Here is a 21280-nt window from a genome sequence, read left to right as displayed (position 1 = left end):
TAACTTTTCTGAGAGAAGTACCAAAAAAATGCGTCACGCCATGCCAAAAAACTTGTTTAACTTCAAAGAAATGTGGTAGTTCAAAAAGGCTCGGCAGTGTTAATTATAACCAACAGCAAGCATTAGCAACCTACAAATAAGACTTAAGGATATGTGTAACAGGATTAAGTCGTGTTCATAGCTCGAAATGCTATACTTTTACCACAAAACTTGTCTAAAAACACCATGTTCTCGTGTTTTCTGCTTACTCTTCGCCTTAATTGAAAACCATAATTAAAACTTAATGCACAGATGCATTAAACATATGCAGGCAATAGAAGAAAAATAAATTAAAAATATAATGTATGGATTTGCAAAATTGAAATATTCTCTGCTCTAGTTCTCGGTATTGCAGATTTAATAACGGTGACAGTTTTAATATGTACGTGCATTCATAAGAGTAGAATGATTGATTAATTATACAGCTTTTAGTTATCTTAACTCAGATTGAAGTAGTAATTAAGTCTTAAACTTAGATTAAGAATTGGTCTCCGCTGGCGTAGTCGCAAAGTGTGACAACAAATACTACGCCCAAGTGGGCGTATTCGAGCCAGTCTCTTACAATGTGTGACGTTTAAGTACCACAAGTTCTGTTAAATTCTGATAATAAATTAAACTAAAATGCCGGGTTGCGTAGTAAGACTGTAAAAATTAATACTACAAGAAATAAGAAAGACACTGCGATTCACATAATATTATCAGTAAGTATTTTGTATTTTATTAATTTCAATGTAAAATAACACGAAGCGTATGTTACAAAATTTTAAAGATGCCATTGAGTGTCAAGATGCCACGCACACATGCATCTAATAGTTGCCGTAATAAAAAAGCTATTGTTCTTAGATAGTGCGGTATCTAGTTGGAGCGCAGCGGAGACCAATCCTTAATCTAAGGTCTTAAATTAGAAAATATATGTCACTTTCTACATTTCAATTTATTTTAAACCACATCCTGGTCAATAAAAACAATATTTACATAATTATCTTACGAGTATTAGATATTATATTCTACAAGGAAACAGTTTGATATGCATTTTAAAAGCTAGCGTATTGAATAATGAACAATATTACTTAATTTAGTTGTTAAAAATCACAGTTAAGACTAGCATATATATATATAATTAACTAAATCCTTGAATAGTCTTTGTGAAGTCATAACGTATATATTATGTGGTACCTTATAATACATAGGTTTTTGAAACATAAAATTTGCAAAACATGACTGACTCCACGGATTAGTAAAAAAATAAGAACTCCGTGTCACCTTACATAACAGTGTAGCACCAAAACAAGCCGATGAACTTGTAAATACATAGCCCTACGCACACACTTACACTACTACAGGCCGATAGGCGGCCATTTTGAGAATTGTCAGCGTCTGTGACAGATCAGTTTGCGTCTTAATAAAGTATTTTTAAAATACCGTTGTGCGTTGTGAAAAAGCATAAAAACAATAAAATAAAAGTATATGTGGATATATGATTATTTAAGGGAGAAAAAATTATGTAACTGGTATCCCCCGTAACCGCACACACACTAGCATAACGGTGCTTCACTTGCTAATATCACGGCGTGGAGTTCTTCTTTTTTTACTCGTCCGTGACTGACTCATGACAATTAAAGATTCATTGAACATTCATTCAATGAACTTTTATCCTATTGTTGTGGTTCCACGATTTTTTAAGATGAAATTGGAAATGTCAATCATTGTACAATTTCAAACAGAATAACGTAGGCTCAGTAAGTATTCACGAAGCGAAAGGACTACTAGGAAATACCCAAATAATACTTTATTAATGTTTATGATTTTCCTAAGACTTGATTTTATAGTAAATTGTCCAACGTCAAGTCAATTTTTTTTTATCTATAACTAATATAATACACAGGTATAATATACCTACGGTATTCCGTAGTTAAATATTTATGAAATAATTATTTAACAAAAAATAACGGGTTGCTCTTTGGGAGTGCCGGCAGAAGTGAAAACTTGAACATTATAGTTGTGCATTCTTGAATATTTTGGAATGGGAAGGGTATAATTTCGCACAGATTGCTTTATCAGTATAAAAGTACTAGCATTTATGTGGTTAAATAAAATATTCAAATTTTGCGCTATCGTACACAAAAATTACAATTTATAATACATAAAAAAATTAACACTTCAGAACTATTAAATTTATTATACATTTAAAAGTTTATCTCTCAGAAAAATCAACTTTCATCCATTATTTGAACGACTGTCTTACGAATTTTCGATCAGGTCACGTGGCCTGACGCGAGTTTAACATTTTATACCCATCCCAAGAAAAGTGCTCAACTTCAAAAAATTAATTTGAGAATTCTTTCACTTATACAAAAGTCTATTATGACTGAGTCATAGGGATAAATTCTGTAAAAAAGCCCATACGTAAATTGAAATATTCGCAAAAATAACTAATTATCGCAGCCAATGTTGGTTGCCAGCTGTTTGCTGTCAAAAGGAGCAAGTAGTTACATTATTTACTACGAAAGACGTCGGAATGAACGAATATTTTTTATCAAACAGTTAAATGTTTTCTATTAGCAATACGAATATTAGAATTCTTAGTAATTTTAAATCATATCTACAAACGCTATTGAAACTAATAATTTAGCATTTGTTATACTAAGATCTTTTTCACTTTTTGTTTAAGAAACGAGTTTGAGTTGCGAAATAACTTCTAGATTTAGATAAAATTTCAAAATTATAATCAAGCTTCGTCTAGTTAAAAAGATCTGCTTCGCTGAGCATAGTGTCATCGAAAACAACTTTTACATTCGCAAACTTCACAAAGACATTCAAAACGAGTGGAAAATAAGTACAGTCTTCAAACAGTGACTTCTTCGGTGAAACGACTTTTATCGTCCAAGTTTATAACTATGGCATGAGTCCTAGCGTGACCCGACCTCACACTCCTAACATCAGAATTGGGACTTGTTTTAATCTCATTCTTATCACTCTTTTCACTTTTGTCACACTTATAACAATTACTGTTCACTTCTGGTGGTCGTATATCACCACAGTTTGCCTCACCAGATATTTTGAAAACACCATTTTGTACTTCTGTGCTCTCTTCATTTAAGTCTGTTCTTCGCTTTGGAGAGTCTGTAGTTACGTCAGTTTGACTTTGTTCAGCAATACTGGTTTCAACGCTTTTGGAAATGAATTGTTTATGTTTATGGGTAGGTGGTGGGTCGAAGGTGATATCTCTACCGCTGCTGCTAGATTCTTCAGCTGGAGTAACAGTACACATAAGTCTGTCGGCAACCGCACTGAATACAGTGTTTAGCTTTAACGGGCCTGAGTCTACAGCTTTTCGGTCATATGCTGCAGCAGCTTCGACCATAGCGTTAATTTTCCTCATTGTTTGATGGGCTGGCAAGCATCGATCTCTCAAAATTATCAGGTCGTCGTGTATCTTTCTTAACTCCTCCTTTGAAAATAAAAGATATTTAGTTAACAAATGAGGATAATATGTGATATCCACTGACCTATATAAATACCACTGGACAGGCTGTTCCATAATATGTTTGACAGAAAATTTATTATGGCGATTTGACTAGCGCCACTCGTGAGCAGATAACTAATTTTGACGTATAATAAAAAATGGCTGCGAAGAAATGTGCAATATTCCGAAGTATTTTTGCATTTTGAATTAATTTTGTTCGTTTCCAGTGTTATTTATACTTCGAGAATCAATTTAATAAAGTACACATTTTATTCGTGAATAGTTTTCTACCATCTATCGATGTTTGCTGTGGTTGTCACCACTAGTTATTGTACCGCAGACTCTCGCTACATGGCCAACAGCGCCAAAATGGCGAATATCAAACATGCACAAATGCACTTTGACAGCCGCCAGTCCAGTGGTATATAGTAGAGGTCAGTGGTGATACCGGTTAATTCCACATCAGATTGTAAATAGGACAATTGTTTGAAAAAAATAAACTATACTAGCTGTGCAAGTAATGTGACCACCTACCACCGAGTGGACTCAATGTTGATGGTTGACATAAAAACACTATGACTACTTCCAAGAATATATGCTATTCTATACCAAAATATATTTAACTTTATACAAGATAAATAAGGTAAGCGGTCTTGCCAAATAACAAACAATAATAATCTGTTGATCCCATCGCTACACTGGATTTGGAAGATTGCCTGAAAATTATATCAAAATCCATTAACAACATACATACAACGTTTTAAACGTTATTTTAAATTCAAAATATGGTAGCAGTTATTGTGTTTTAAATTTTGAATAATTTCTTGGAACGAAAACTTTGGTTAACTGATGTTAAATGATGATATTATGATCGCACTAGCTGATGCCCACTATTTCGTCCGCGTAGATACGATACGATAAAATAATTATAACTATTCCTTCTGCCAGTATAACCTTTAATCATTGCATCTTTTTTTCATATTTCGTGTAAAGAAGTGTAACTTCAAAATAGATATCTAAAAAACTGTCCTAGGTACAGGTTCCCCTACAATTATTGTATATTATTGACGACCTGTATAGCCGAGTGGTTAGCGATCCTACCTACTAAGCTAGTGGTGCAAGCATTTATATGATGAATATGGATGTTTGTTTCCGAGTCATGGATGTTTAAATGTATTTATGTATGTATAAGTATATTGTATCAAATATATCGTTGTCTTGCAACCCTAAACACAGGCTATACAGGGTGTCCCAAAGTTATGGGACATGAAGGGAAAGTACCTTAAATATCGAAGATAGGCTATTATACTGAAAGAAGACTTTATGTTATTTTTAAAAGTTAGTAATTCTGCATTCAAAGATTTTCTAAAAATTACTTGCCTCGTCTGCGAACCGACTTAAATGTAAAAAAAAAACACCCCTACTCTTATGATGCCAATCGAAAGAATCGCCAAAAACTAATAACTCTTCTTAAGTAACATAGTATTTTAAAAGAAAGTAGTCAATTAAGTGGGTATTTTTTTGTTAATTAAATAATTTAATGCTCAAAATGTGATCTCTCTTGTCTTACGCAAATCGCCAATCTTTTAATGAGTCCGCTGCCTGAATTACTTACTTTTAAAAATAACATAAAGTCTTTCAGTAAAATAGCCTATCTTCGATATTTAAGGTACTTTCCCTTCATGTCCCATAACTTTGGGACACCCTGCATATGCTTAATGTGGGGCAAGATAATTTGTGTAAAAAGTGTGTCAATATTATTGACAAATTCATATAGGTATGTGAAACAGTACACATAACTCATGAACAGAACAAGGTGAAGTAGAAATGAATCTGACTTGTTCGAGTCAAATAGTAAAACTTTTTAATTGTAGTTGGTTTCAATTTGTTTGAAAGCAAATGCAGGTATGAGCGCTCTCATTTTAAATGAAATTTACTCATCATTATAATATTAAAAGTTATACTGGCAGAAGTAATAGTTATAATTTTTTTATTTATCCATGCTCTACTAAAATTTTAGTGTTTGATATATTTGTCTCTGTCAAAATTTCATTCCTTTTTTATTCAGATCTAGTAACAATGTAATATTATGATGGTTGACATAATTGGTGCTAAACTAAAAAGTATGCAGTTTTGAATTTATCACGCTTTGTACGAAGATGGTGTTTACGTATTTTTCAAATAACTTCGGTATATCTACTACTTTCAATCACTCATATCTTAACAGAGATTGAGAAAATAGTAAATATCTGTATATCAGACAAATATCCGACCAATAGTCCATTATTAAGGCGCGGACTGACTAGGATTGTAAACGCTACAAGCAACCCTACATTATTTGTGTTGGTCATGTGGCTAAGCTAAGCAAATGGGCATTTATTTTACTGGTTTTCTTTTGTTTATTCAAAATTTACATAATAAATTGAAAAATTGTTCAGTTTAAGTTTTAGAAAAGTACTAGTTCTATTCAATTCTTTAAAAAAAGAATATTGTTATCGCTTAAAATTCGGAGATTTTTGACTCCAAAGTTTATTTTTGGGAAGCAACTTCCAATTTTTTACTGGATGTTTCAAATTATATACAAATATTCTATTCAGTTAGAAATGATCATTAAATCCTTCTTTCTACACTGTATTTTTTGCGTCGGAATATTTTCATTGCGTTATGTTGTAATCGACTCCCTAAGAAACCAATTTCTGTTTGATATTGAGGTATGACCGCGCCTTAATATCATTTTTAATACTATGTTTATATTAATGCTATAAAAAAATAAGAATAAAGGTATTTTTATATGAAATTAATTAAAGAATAATTAGACAGCAATATTTAGCAAGCCTAAATTAAGCTTAAATTGCCTGCTATGTCTTGCAATATTTAAACAGCCAATATTCTTACAAGAAATGTACTGCCGCCATTTCTTTTAACGATAAAAACTAAAATGGCGACAACAAAACTTAATATTTTTTACAATAGTATTTAAAAAGATAAAGTTTAATATAATATACATAGATAAAGTTTAGTATAGTATAGTATAGCATCGTATACGAAAATATTTGAATGCGGTTTCTACTTCTACTTGAACGATTCGTTATATTATAGGTAACAAATGTATAACTATTCGCCAGATTGTAACTGAATACCGCTGACCAGTGACGCGTGCAATACCATTTTTCGTATAGATCCACTGAAACTCAATCAGACTCGTGTATGCTCTTTAATTAAGGGTGCCTCAACCGGAAATACTTTAGTCGGCAGCTGATTGGACAAATTTCTTTAGCAAGATAATAAGTTTCCGGTCGTCTCGTTTATAGAACGCCACTAACGTGATTTGAGCTTAGATCATTTATACGTCTAGATAGACTATGACAGCTGTGAAAATGTCGAAAAAAATGAGTTTACAGTTAACCTCTATTTTGAGCAATGCACGCACACTTATACAAAGTGTCATACAAATCGCGAGTGTAAGACGTATCTTGTTACATACACTAACGGCCGTTCTCAATATTCAATCTATCTCTTACTTGAGATAAAAATCGTAACTATCGTTGACTTTTCTGTCCCAATAAACTTATTGACGGTAACTCACCTTATCCGTACACGCTGTCTGTCAATGGGACGACGTATAGCTTACCAGCGATGGAAGTTTCACGCGTCCAAATATAAGGCGATAAGAATGACTTATCGGGTAAATTGGGACAGCATCAGATTATTGACAGCTAATTACTGACAGTAGAGGGTAGGAATTTATCTCTATCTAGTAGTATATGTAGATAGTATATTGGGAACTGCCGTAAGGCACCTGGCCTATTTTCATCGGTTGTCTAACAGCAAGAGACTCTATATAGATGTATAAATTATCTATGGATTGAAGTTACAAACCTCTAAATCCTTCTCAGTGATAACTGAATCGCAGAAGCGCGTGTTCTTGTTGGTCGTCATGATGTAAGTCGACTCAGCTGGCTTCGATCTGAATTTTCCGGTTTTCTCCTTCTCATCCTTGCCGTGACCCTTGAAGACCATGTACGCCTAAATCAATGTTAAGTACAAAGATTAAATTGCTTCAAACTTGAAAAACAAAATTTTATGAACGATGCGGGATTCGAACCCACGACCTCCGGCGTTCCGTGCCGGTGCTTTAACCAACTAGGCTGAGAGTTGAACAAAGCAAACAGAATTTTAGAACGAGGAGGTACTCGAACGGTTAGCTCAGTTGGTTAGAGCAGCGGCACGGAACGCCGGAGGTCGTGGGTTCGAATCCCGCATCGTTCATAAAATTTTGTTTTTCAAATTTTATTTGTGTATTAATCCTAGACGTGAGGGTTATCACTTTAAAAACATAACATATTGCTTCAAGTACTAACGCAATATTTTTTTTATGAAAATAAGGGACGAGACGGGCAGGACGTTCAGCTAATGGTGTATCAATTACCTTGCCCAATACAATGCAGTGCCGCTCACGGTTTTTGAAAAACAAAAAAAAAATTAAGTGGCACTACAATTGCGCTCGGTACCTTGAAACATAAGATGTTAAGTCTCATTTGCCCAGTAATTTCATTAGCTACAGCGCCCTTCAGACCGAAACACAGTAAGCTTAACCGAAACACAAAAATATTTCACGTGCGAGATTCGATTCCACGACCTCACGGTTTCGGCTTCGCAATCACAATGATTCAACCACAGGTCCAATGCCAGTATGATTATTAAGTTGAAATAGCCGATCTTTAATAAGTTTGGAGTATAAATCTTATATAATGCCATTACAATGCAGTGCCGCTCAGGATTCTTGGAAAACCCAAAAATTAAGTCCCATTTGCCCAGTAATTTCACTAGCCAGCCGTAGTTAATCATTACTGCTTCACGGCAGAAATAGGCGCCGTTTTGATACCCATCTAGCCGGCATCCTTTGCAAAGCAGCCTCCCACTGGTACCTACCAATCATAATTAACATTATGAAACACTAAAAACATGTCACTCATTCAATATGAACCCAATGGGAAGTGTGTTCGCTGTTCGCCTTATAAGCGACACATTAATTATTTGTAAAACTTTTTATTTAGCGGTGTTGAGAGAAAATGCTAAACTCGCGTCAGTAAACATTGCCTGATCGAAAATTCGTAAGATAGTCGTTGAAATTATGGATTAAAGATTTATACACGTAACTAATTATAGTTCGGTTATTTCAACTTATCGTATGGTCATTGGACCATTGGTTGAATCATTGTGATTGCGAAGCCAGAACACCGCGAGGTCGTGGGATCGAGTCTCAGCCGTGAAATATTTTCACCGTTTATTATCGATGTAAGTTGATTTTTCTGAGAGATAAAGTTTTAAATTTAAAAGAATTTTACTAGTTCTGAAGTGTTCAATTTTTTATCTTTACATATGTAATTCTACTGTACGTGTGTTGACAGTGAACTCCTCCCAAACGGCTGGACCGATTTGAATGAATTTTTTTGTATGTGTTCAAGTGGATTCGATGATGGTTTAGATTCATAATTGAACTACCTTCAAAACCAACCAATTTTAATGAGGTTTTGTGTTTCAGTGAATTAGAGATTGGCTTAGATTCTCAATTCAGTACACATAAAATTTTCCTGCCCGTCGGTCCAGCCGTTAGTATGTGTTAGTGAACACATACTAACGGCTGGACCGATTTTAAAATTTAAGACGTGTGTACAGGAAAATAACTGGCAGGTACTCTAATGTAATATAACGCATTAAATGAATATTGTATTTAACCAAATAAATACTAGTACTTTTATACTGATAAATAAAGCAATTCATGTGAAATTATTCCCCAACCATTAAAAAAAAAATAAGCAAAAATGCACAACGTTAATGTTTAAGTTTTTACTTCTGCCGGTACTTCCGGAGTGCAACTCATTATTTTATTGCGTAACACTGAGTGGGGATCAATTAATTTAAGATTTCATTTACCTATGTGTGTCACAGCTTAATAAGATCACTTACCTTACTTCCAAATATAAAGCACAGCAACAGGGTGACAGTGAGTTGCGTATGGCAGAAGAATATTATGTATAAGAGATCTGGGTTGGCGGGAGATTGAAGGAATAACCTGAAAAACGATATCAAATAAGGATCATTGTTTCATGTTAAATTACTTTCAGTTAACTAAATACCGACTTACTTATATCAACAGTGTTATATATACCGCTTAGATTAAGGATTGGTCTCCGCTCCGTTCCAACTAGATACCGTAGGCGTAGTCGCAAAGTGCGGCAACTAATAAAAGGCATAAAAAGGCATTTATTTTCTCAAAATTGATTCCTTTAGAATTCTTTTTGATGTCATTTCTTATACTACCGCTTCGGAAACAAATGGCGCTCTGAGAGAGAAGAAGCGGCGCAAGAAACTCTCCCAGCATTCTTTTTTTTGCGCTCTTTTCAATAAAAATATAGAATATTGTACAGTCATTTCTATCGCTATAAAATAATCACAATCTAGTCCCAGGCTGTCCGATCATTTAGATATTCAGCAGTGGAGTAATAGGACTTACGACAGAGCCATTTTTTCATAAAACATTTGAATTTATTTATAGATAATGCCTGAACAGTGGCTGGGACTTTATTGTAGAAGTGTATACATTTACCCTTAAAGCTATTATGTATCTTATGAAGCTTACTAGAATAAGTTACAAGCAATCCCTTATTTCTAGTGTTATAATAATGAAAATCACTATTAAGAGCAAAAAGGTGACGATTTTTGTGAACATATATTAAATTTTCATAAATATACTGACAATGAACAGTCATAATATTTATTTCTTTAAATTTTTCTTTGAGAGACTGTCTATACCTACCAAGCAGATATATAGCACGAACAGCTCTCTTTTGTAGTGCAAACACTATATCAATGTCAGCAGCATGACCCTATAGTAATATACCGTACGTCATGATGCTGTGAAAATAACTAAAGTACACTAATCTAGCGGTCGCAACATTCGTGTACTCTCTAATCTTACTAACTGCATATGCCGCAGAGCTGAGTCTATCTGCTAGATGGGTAATACGTGGACCCCACTGAAGCTTTTTATCTAACGTGATACCCAAGAAGACCGTAGTGTCCACAAGTTCCAATCTCTGGTCATTTGTAAGTACGTTGGTTTGTACCTCCGCTGTGTTTGGTGTAATGAACCGTAAACCCTTTTTTTTTTACTGTTTAAGTGCAGATTATTCGTCTCAAACCAACGCACTATCTTTGAGAGTGCATTGCTTACCTCGTCATCAATATCCGCACGTCGTTTCACTTTAAAAATAAGTGAAGTATCATCAGCAAACAATACAATCTCATGGCTATCATCTACCACAAACGGTAGAATCTATTATTAATAATAATTAGGGAACCTCCATGTATTGCCCTACTTCTACAAAACGAACTGACTACTTTATGTTCTCTAAAACTAAACTGGAGCTGATGACACTTACGCCAATATTCTGTAATACATAATATATCTATATTACAGCAGCTCAAAAACAGTTCAATTTCTAATTCCTTACTTGAGATACCTTGTATATTCTGGTGAACAATATTTATGAGCTTTATATTATGATTATCTATAGCAGTAACATTTATATTTGGTGAATGTTGCCTATTTTGTATGATATTGCAAGAGTTGTCCTCCCTTGTCAAATAACTTAATTTAAATTAATTGAAGAAAAATCTTCATTGTTATATTTTGTACATTAGTACTAATATATGTCGATTATTTTACAATTTTGCCCAATAGAGGCATGTTTATTAAATAATACTACAGAGGAAGTAGTTTGTTGACTAAGACTAATACTACGCCCAACTGGGCGTAGACGAACCAGTTTCGAACAATGTATGACATTGACGTATCATATATTCTGTTAAACTTTGCTAATAATTGAAACTTAAATACCGGGTTGCGTAGTAAAACTTTGTAAAAATAAGAAACTCTTGTTTCTTAGTAAAAATAAGAAATAAGAAAGACACTGGCATCACAGATCATAAGTAGGTATTTTATTAATTTTTATGCATACACAATATGTTACACAATTTGATTGATTGTCAAGATGGCACACAAGCATCTAATAGTTGCTGTAATAAAAAAGCTATTGTTCTTAGGTAGTGCGGTATCTAGTTCGAGCATAACGGAGACCAATCTTCAATAAACGATATAGCATAATAATGCATATCCTTAGACATTAAAATAAATATAAAAATATTTAATTCAACACATAATTTTATGTCGAGTATTGGACATTAATTAAATTGTCACTAAAAATAAATAGGACAACTTTAAAATAGACATAGATTGACATATTTTTGTAATATAAATCAAAATATAATTAAAAAAAATTCAGAAAGAAGTATTTGTTTACGAACAACTGTTCAACTCCGATGTAAATAAAGTCTTACTTATAGATTTCTGAATACAATTATCCAAACAATATTTATATTGTAAAAAAGAGCAGTTGGTAGAATTGAGAGTTGTCATATCTTGTCAATTTCTGCATTAACCAAGATATAAATAAAATACAAATAAAAATGATACTAAAAGAAATAAGAAAGACACTGGGATCACATATTATCATCAGTAAGTATTTTGTATTTTATTAATTCTAATGTGAAATAACACAAAGCGTATGTTACAAAATTTTAAAGATGCCATTGAGTGTCAAGATACCACGCACACAACCATCTAATAGTTGCTGTAATAAAAAAGCTATTGTTCTTAGGTAGTGCGGTATCTAGTTGGAGCATAACGGAGACCAATCCTTAATCTAAGCTAATACTCTTGGAAACTAGCTTTCGTAAGATGTTATTTTGTTTTAAATGATTAGTTCTAAAGCTATTTTATTTTAAAGGATTCATACGTCCACATTGAAGCTTCATTTGAAATATAAATGAAATTGGGTAATATATGTTTATAAACTTTTATCATCGCGGAACTATAACATTGTAATTAATATGACGGGTACTCACGATATATATTTAATGAATTTAATGCCGATATTTCGATCCAATTGCATGAATCGTGGTCGAGAAACTCTTGACATATTGGCACTTGACACTAATAGTACATCAATCTGTCCAGGTGGCGCCAAATACGTTATGGCCTTAGATACCCTAATTCAGCTCAAGAAAGTTAGCCCCCCAGATTTTTTTTTCTTTTATTTTTTTTTTTTTTATTACATCGTTAGTTCGCCATTAGTTCTTGATTGTTCTCTATAAACATTTGTTTGTTCTCGGTTTTTTTTTAAATTTGCAATTCATTAAAATTGGTTAGGTTAGGTTATGTTAGAACAGTTAAAACAACGCACGAGCCGAGCGTAGCGTGCCGCGGCAGCGGCCGGCGAGTACTAGAACCAAATAGTAGGCGTTTCCCCCCATTTTTAATTAATTGTTTTTAAATAAACAACAAAAGAACAAACAATTATTTATAGCGAACAATTAAGAACAAACTACGAACTAACGATATGCGATATTGAAAATTCAAAAATAGAAATTTTTTTTTTGTGGGGCTAAATTTGATGAGCCCCCTTATTCACGACACACACTACTGACGTCGTCCATACTTTCGGGCCTTTTGTTGCATTTGTACTGCAGATAGAGACCACGGGATTCCGTGTTTGCGCTAGTCTAAAACCATCCTCCCAATTAAAATTGTTAGGATTCTTCTTAATTTCTATAGCTTCTCTAACAAGCCGTGGGATATATTGACGTTCATAAAATATAAACAGGAAGACTCTCTGCATATGATTGCTCTGGAAGAACAAACTCTGAGGCCAGATGTCCACGTACTATTGTAGTGTTCTCTGTGAAATAACAGTCTTGGGTGTTCTTTTTCAGCCCTTATTTCTCTTATTGGCCTAGACTGAAAGGGGCATGTTTTCATGGACAAAATATTTTTTTCCGTGTACGACTAGGACCTTGCATGTTTTTGCATTGTATTAGTATTTTTAGAAGGCGATTACTCAGTGACTATGCATGTTCTTCCTTAGAACGTTTTTGCGTTGCTTTCTACTTCTTTTACAGTACAAAATGGCATTACCAGTTTAATAAAAAATAAAAATGTGACATTGCATGTTCTTTCCCTGTGCCCTTCATATGTCGTGAGTACCCGTCATAATAATTACAACGGAATTGGGTAGTTCGAAAATAATCATCGATCATACCGTAAATTAAACATTAACTTGTTTGTAAAATTATTATTATCGATATATTAATAAGCTAGACCACTGTTCAGGCATTATCTATAAATAAATTTGAATGTTTTATAAGAAAATGGCTCTGTCGTAAATCCTATTACTCCACTGCTGAATATCTAAATGATCGGACATCCTGGGACTAGATTGTGATTATTTTATAGCGATAGAAATGACTGTACAATATTGTATATTTTTATTGAAAAGAGCGCAAAAAAAGAATGCTGGGAGAGTTTCTTGCGCCCCTTCTTCTCTCTCAGAGCGCCATTTGTTTCCGAAGCGTTATTAGTATCTAGTAGTATAAGAAATGACATCAAAAAGAATTCTAAAGGAATCAATTTTGAGAAAATAAATGCCTTTTTATGCCTTTTAGAATAATAACTCGAACAATTCGTTGGTGTTTTACAGCAAGAGAACGCGGTATTGCGTGCCATATCAAGTTACATTGGCTGTTGAATCAGTCCCTCGAGTGAAGAGTAATATGAGTTGTGTTAAGAGTGTGTCTCTTCATTAGTGACACACAAATGGTTCCTATTTTCATAATTATAACATGAACAAAGCATTCAAGAAGCATTTGCTACCTTATGGTGTTGCAAGAGATTGTGGACGGCCGTGATCACTTAACACCGTCGGCTGGATTGTCTTCCTCTTCCATAAAAAAGAAATATATTGCCCAACAGTCATTATCGTACAATTAACAACTAAACCCACAATCGCACAAAAATAGAATGCTGGGAGAGTTTCTTGCGCAGTTCTTTTCTCTCAGAGCGCCATTTGTTTCCTAAGCGGTAATCAAAAAGAATTCTAAAGGAATCAATTTTGAAAAAATAAATGCCTTTTTATGCCTTTTTAAAAGGTCATCATAAATATCTACTAATATTATAAATGTAAGTTTGTTTGTTACGCTTTCACGCTTAGATCACTTAACGGATTTTGATGAAATTTAGTACAACGATAGACAAAAGCTTGGAAAAGGCTACTTTTTATTTCAAAAAATAAATTGAGAGAGGTGATGTAAGTTTGTATGGAAGTTCGTCAGTATCGAATTTGACACCATAAAACTTTGTATTTAGGCACTTGATTAGAATTAATTTATAAGTATTTGATGGAGCATTTTTGAAACTTTGACCTGCATGGGGATGAAATATGATATTGAAGTTCGCAGGGAAATACTATTAAAGAAACTGTCTACAATGACAAGGGATATGCGCTGTATGGTAGAAGAGCGCTGCCAGCAGCGGAAAGAGCAGTTTGTATGTATATATTATTTGCAAAGTATCCCAAAAATAAAAATAAATCCCACAGTAACAATTCCAGGCGGACAAAGTCGCGAGTAAGAGCTAGCAACTTATATAACATTAAAACATTCAGTCAAATTAACACCTTATTTTTCGGCAGTAATATTCAAAACTATTGTTTACGCTCATAAGAATTTGATTATTGTGCGAAAGGGACGGATGCGAACACGAGGCAAGAACATTTTGTTTAAGCAATTGAAATATAATTATTTTGCAAAAGGATTAATAACGTCAAGTTGGTTACATAATATTGTTAATTTAAAGGGGCACTTACCGGAAATACGACACTTCTTTTTCGAACCTTTATAACTTTATATCGTTATTTGGACAGCTTTTCAGTGAACACTTTCTTATTGCGTGGCGTTGTATTCAAAGCGCGGTGGAAACACAACTAAACGAAAACTCTGCCTAATGATTGTGAGTCTAGTTGTTTATTGTATATTCTATTCTAATAAAGTATATAAAGTCCTTTTTCCTTTTTAGCTACGTTGGAGGTTTCTTTTGAAACTGAATTAATCAAACAAATCATTTATTTTTTCATGACACTACAAAATAGTTGACACACGATACTCAACCTTATGGATTTATAGATCACTTCAGAAGTACACTTTTAAGTCACAAAATATTTCTTTAGTATTTTAGAGGACAAAATTTCACATATTATTTAGTATCTTTGAGCAAACAATAATAATACTATTAAAAACACGTTTTATATTATTAATAGTGTAGAAATACAGTCAAAATTGCACACATTTTAATCCTTCGAAAAAGTTTCTTATATAAACATAAAGTTTCACCAAAGACACAGTTTATAAGATATAAGATAAAAATTTTAGAATCATTTTTGTATTATTCTTGCGGGAAAAGTAGTCTTGGCGCTCGCTGTTGCGGTTGAAAAAGAGCCGTTTGCCCATTTAAAATTATGTGCGTGCATTGAGTGTGAAAATTTATAGTTACGCAAATGTTGCTTGAGTGCGAAAAGTTTACTTAGTAAAAGGTCATTCGCTTGAGTGGGTAACTTGTCGCACTTGATGCTAAATATACTATTGTGCGATAGTTGGGGTACTTTCAAGAAACTAGCCCAAAAAACGAGAAAGAACTCGAGCGTTATACCTATGCGATTTGATTAACTGATGCGTTATAAACGGCTAGCCTTTGAATGTAATTTAAATATTTCTAATTTTTATAACAGATATCGACTCTTGATGGTTACATTATGGTGATTCTTTTTAATGTTATAAATGTTATAGTATTCTAAAGGAGGCTAGACGAAAATACTAAAAACGACCTAGCCACAAGTAATGACATCTATATCAATCAAGCTATTATAGTTAGGGTTTAAGTGTAATTTAATGTTAACAGTAACGCTAACTTTAACGTAGACTGTGGAATGTGTTGCACCATCGTATTACTTGGCATAGCTAAAGTTAAAAAGTGAAATATCAAGTCGATATCGAATATTTATTTGAAACTTTTGACAGGTCGCTATTTATCATAGGTTAACAGTTAAAGTTATGACGTCATCTATAAACTGTCAAATGGTTCAACACAATTTTTGATTAACCGATACTTTAACATGATTGTTATTGTGTTAAAGTTAGGCTTAATGTTATTACGGTAGATAATTTCAAATGATAGATCTCTCATATTACGCTATTAAGTAATCACCGTTAAAATATTCATAAATTGAACACTTATTAAAGTATCCATGTCATCCTATTTTATTATAACTTAAAAAATTAAAGGGAAATACTTTGTCATGGTAATCAGTGAAAATGGCCGTCAAATTATATTTTAGGCGATTTATGGATGATATTGTCGCAATCATGTGCATGGCTGAATCCCTTTCCCGTGACGTCACTACGATAGATCTAGTAATCAATCAGACAGCCACTTGGATTATACATCAATTTGTCACACTTAATAGGCAATTCCAGTTCTTCTTATCTTATGAATACCGAATTACCAGGATTATATCAAGAGTGAGGGAGGATTTATGATGCTCCGTTTGAGGTGGCTTATTAAGTAAACGAAGGAAGTTATATAAGAAATCTTCTTGCAATAGGAAAATTATAAATATTAAATTTTTCAATAAATAAATCTAATTCATTTAATATTATGATTTGGTGTATACCTATAAGCAAAAAAAACTATAATAACTTAAAATTAAAGCTAGTAAACAGTGATTTTCATTATTACAACCTCAGTAAGGATTGGTCTCCACTGCGCTTCAACTAGATACCGCAGGCGTAGTCGCAAAGTGCGGCAACTATTACTACGCCCAAGTGGGCGTACTCGAGCCAGTTTCGAACAATTTGTGACGTTGCCGCATGTTGTGTTAAACTTAGCTAATAATTCAAAAACTAAAATGCCGGGTTGCGTAGTAAAACTTTGTCAAAATAATACTACAAGAAATAAGAAAGACACTGGGATCACATATCATCAGTAAGTATTTTGTGTTTTATTAATTTCAATGCAAAATAACAGAAAGCGTATGTTACAAAATTTGAAAGATACCATTGAGTGTCAAGATGCCACGCACACAAGCATCTAATAGTTGCCGTTATAAAAAAGCTATTGATCTTAGATAGTGCGGTATCTAGTTGGAGCGCAGCGGAGATTAATACTTAATCTAAGGATACAACAGTAGAAAGAAGTAATTGGTGCTTATAACATAATATATTAGTTAATTTAGAAAGATAACATAAAGAGTAAAGGAAAGTAACATTTATATTAAAGTTGCAGGCACTGTTCAGACGTTATCTTTAAATAAATTTAAAGGTTTCACTTAAGATAAGACTCAGCTGCAAATCTTACTTTTGAATAATGACTAAAACATGGTTAGACAGCTTGGGAGTGGATTATACAGTAATACATAATATTATACAGTAAATACCAAATAGTGTTGCGTAGAGACGTCGCTTCATTGTGTGTCTTCTACCGCATTTATCACGGGGAGTGTTCCAAAGAGCTGTTCAACCTGATTCCTACCGCCGAATTCCACCTTCGCACGACACGCCACAAGTTAGGATATCATCCCCACCATCTGGATGTGTGGTGGTCCTCCACAGTGCGGTTTACAAGGAGCTTTCTTCCACGTACTACAAAGCTGTGGAATGAACTTCCTTGTGCGGTGTTTCCGGGACGATACGACATGGGTACCTTAAAAAAAAGCGTGTACACCTTCTTTAAAGGCCGGCAACGCTCCTGTGATTCCTCTGGTGTTGCAAGAGATTGTGGGCGGCGGTGATCACTTAACAATTACAGGTGACCCATACGCTCGTTTGTCCTCCTATTCCATAAAAAAAATACCAAATATATCGTATAATATTGTGTGAATTATAATAAAAAGCTAATGTGAAAAGGAGCGTTAAATTAATATAGAAAGCTGTTTCTCCTTTCACAAGAGCGCCATTTATTTCAAAGTGCGGTTATAGTAGTTTAACTGATTTCGAGGAGCATTTGACATAACCAAATATTAAGAAAAAAAGGATTATGTGGTTTTATGAAACCATGGTGAAAGTGAAACTTTTTTTCACATTATAGACATTTAACTAAAAATAGCGTGGAGCACAGGCACAAATGAGTAATATTCTATACACTACACGGTCAGCTGCTGCGAACTATAGGCGCCGCCCGACCGTCACGCGACATGCGACACACAGACGAAAAAGTTTGAGACGATGTAATAAAAGTTTCACTTTAATATACCCACATTAACTCACAATATTATCTTATATATAAAATTCTCGTGTCACAATGTTCGTTCCCGTACTCCTCCGAAACGGCTTGACCGATACTCATGAAATTTTTTATTGCATATTGGGTAGGTCTGAGAATCGGCCAACATCTATTTTTCATTCCCCTAAATGTTAAGAATGGTTCACACGATTTTTTTATTTTTTATTTTTTTGACATTTTTTTTTAAATTTGTTTGATTATGAGTCAGCATTAAAAAATACATACAACTTCAAATTTTCACCCATCTACGATCAACAGTTACTTTTGTATCGCGATTTTAATATCGGCAATACAACGTTTGCTGGGTCAGTTAGTTATTAATAGAATTGTAGTCATATTAATCTAAATATACTTAGTCTGGCCATTAAAACTGTCACAATTAAATATAAACAAAATACTACATTTGAATTTGGAATCTGTCATTTTTATATGATTGTTCATTGAGTTTTCTGGCCCCCATACATTATACAATATTTTGCGATATTAAAATGGAGTGGGGTGATAAAGACAACCGAATCGCTGTGGTTGCTTTACACAAAGCAGGAGCCAAATGCAATTTTTAAAACCCTCCATACGCTTGGTATTAGTAAAATGTTTGTGTAGCGGGCTATTAATAGGTACAATGAGACCCTATGTTAGTGACAGAAAAAGATCTGGTCGTCCACACTATGTTCGTACGAAAAAAGTGGTCAAAGCAGTAAGGGAAAGAATTCGAAGAAATCCTGAGCGAAAGCAGAAGATTTTATGAATTATGAAGATAGCACCTAGAACCATGTCACGTATTTAAAAGATGACTTATAGTCATAAGTCAGCCTAGAAGTGACGTACTGGTCATTTCTTAACTGTTAATTTAAAAAAGAATAAGGTGGTAAAAACGGAACAACTACTGAAGCAGTACGCAACGGGTGGTCTTGTATGTGGTTTTTTTTTACAATTGAGAAACATTTTAACAAACAAATGACAGTATTTATGCTCAAATATCTATGGAAGCTTCCCAATTAGTCGACAGAGTGCAACGTGGGCACTATCCGACTTCAGCGACGGTTTGGTGGGGCATTAGCTATGAAGGAGTGACTGAGCAATACTTTTATGAAAAAGTTATCAAAACATCGGCACAAGTGTATCAACATACCATTCTTGAGAAGGTAGTGAAGACCCTTTACAACACCGTGTTCAATAACTAAAAATGGTCCTTCCAGCAAGACTCGGTGCCAGGTCATAAAGCTCGGCCTACGCAGTCTTGGTTGGCAACAAACGTTTCGGACTTCAACAGAGCTGAAAACGGGCCGTCATCTAGTCCCAATCTTAATCCACTCTATTATGATTTATGGTCAGTCTTAGAGAGTATGGCTCGCTCTAAACGCCATGATAATTTGGAGTCCCTAAAATAATCAATACAATTGGCAGTGAACAATTTTGTGCTTCTATTGATAACTGTTTAAAAACAAAATGTACAAAAATCTCACAATTTAAACAAATCCGGAAATACATTCACATTTGATGTGTGTGTGGCTGTATTTGGACCTTTAAGTGGGTTTGAATTTAGTTATTAATCTTTAGACTGCGTGTGCTTGTCCTGTCAGTCTGATTACAAGACTTTCCACTATGAAAACCAATAATATGTGTTAATATAGTACGGAACTCAAACAATACACATTGTCAAACATATACTTGACCCACTCCGAAGTCGCCTCAAGCCGCACAAATGTATTTTAATGAGGGCTCTATGAGGTTAAAAGTAAAACGTTATAAAAGACACTTAAACTCTCGGAGAGCATAAAACTGTGATGAAACATTTGGAGAGCATCAAAGTTCCCAGTTTTAATCTCTCGAGAGATAAATTTTTGTTCATTAATATTCTACCTTAGTAATTTTCTAATTTAATTTAACGAAAACGATCAAGTGTTGAGAGAGCTTCGAAGCTCCGAAAGGGCCCAAAATAGTACTGTGTACAATTTTAATTTAGCTGTAATTAATATTATCTTACATCATTTATACGTCTAGATAGATAGTTAACCTCTATTTTGAGCAATGGTTGTGCGTGGACTCTAACACAAAGTGACATACAAATCGCGACTGTAAGGCCCAGAACACACGGTGAAACGCAAATGCAACAAAACCCTTTTGAAATTATTGATTTGCAACCACTTTCAACCATTTCCACACACGCTGCAACCACAATCATTTCGGTTTTCGTTGAGAAATACGTGTGCATAATGAGTTCTTCAAGTGACGAAGAAATTGTGGTTATGTATTTGTATCTTAGACAAAGAAGAAGGCGCAAGAAGAGAACTATGTGGATACATCCCTACATTGAGAAGAATATCAACTGTCGTATGTTTGTGTCTGCCAAAGAATTACTAGAAACTGATAGAATGCTTCATCAGTCTCAGTCTTGCGAGAGTAGCTTTATTGTGTGATATTATACAAGCAAGGATATTTTTGCACTTGTTACACAAGTTTAATGTTGTTTAGTTCGTCGTCAGCCATTTTGTAAAAAAATACGCCAAGACAAAAAATGAATGAAACGCAACGCGAGTTTC

At 33.9% G+C, this 21280-nt stretch overlaps 1 protein-coding gene across 1 annotated transcript in view; it reads right to left on the bottom strand.

The window, feature by feature from the left end:
- Positions 1-2732: 2732 nt before the first annotated feature.
- LOC126968670 (probable G-protein coupled receptor 158) overlaps positions 2733-21280 on the bottom strand; it is a 234977-nt gene continuing 216429 nt past the window's right edge. Inside the window, exons 10-12 of the mRNA XM_050813709.1 lie at positions 9476-9581; positions 7385-7531; positions 2733-3490 (exon numbers count right to left, since the gene is read on the bottom strand). Of these exons, the coding sequence (XP_050669666.1) occupies positions 2885-3490; positions 7385-7531; positions 9476-9581 (859 nt within the window). The 3' untranslated portion in view covers positions 2733-2884. The remainder of the gene's footprint in view (positions 3491-7384; positions 7532-9475; positions 9582-21280) is intronic.

This window comes from Leptidea sinapis, chromosome 16 (assembly GCF_905404315.1).
Source record: "Leptidea sinapis chromosome 16, ilLepSina1.1, whole genome shotgun sequence".
In the NCBI taxonomy this organism is placed as follows: Eukaryota; Metazoa; Arthropoda; class Insecta; order Lepidoptera; family Pieridae; genus Leptidea; species Leptidea sinapis.
Note: the sequence above shows the minus strand (reverse complement) of the source record. Positions and strands in the feature narration are given on the sequence as shown.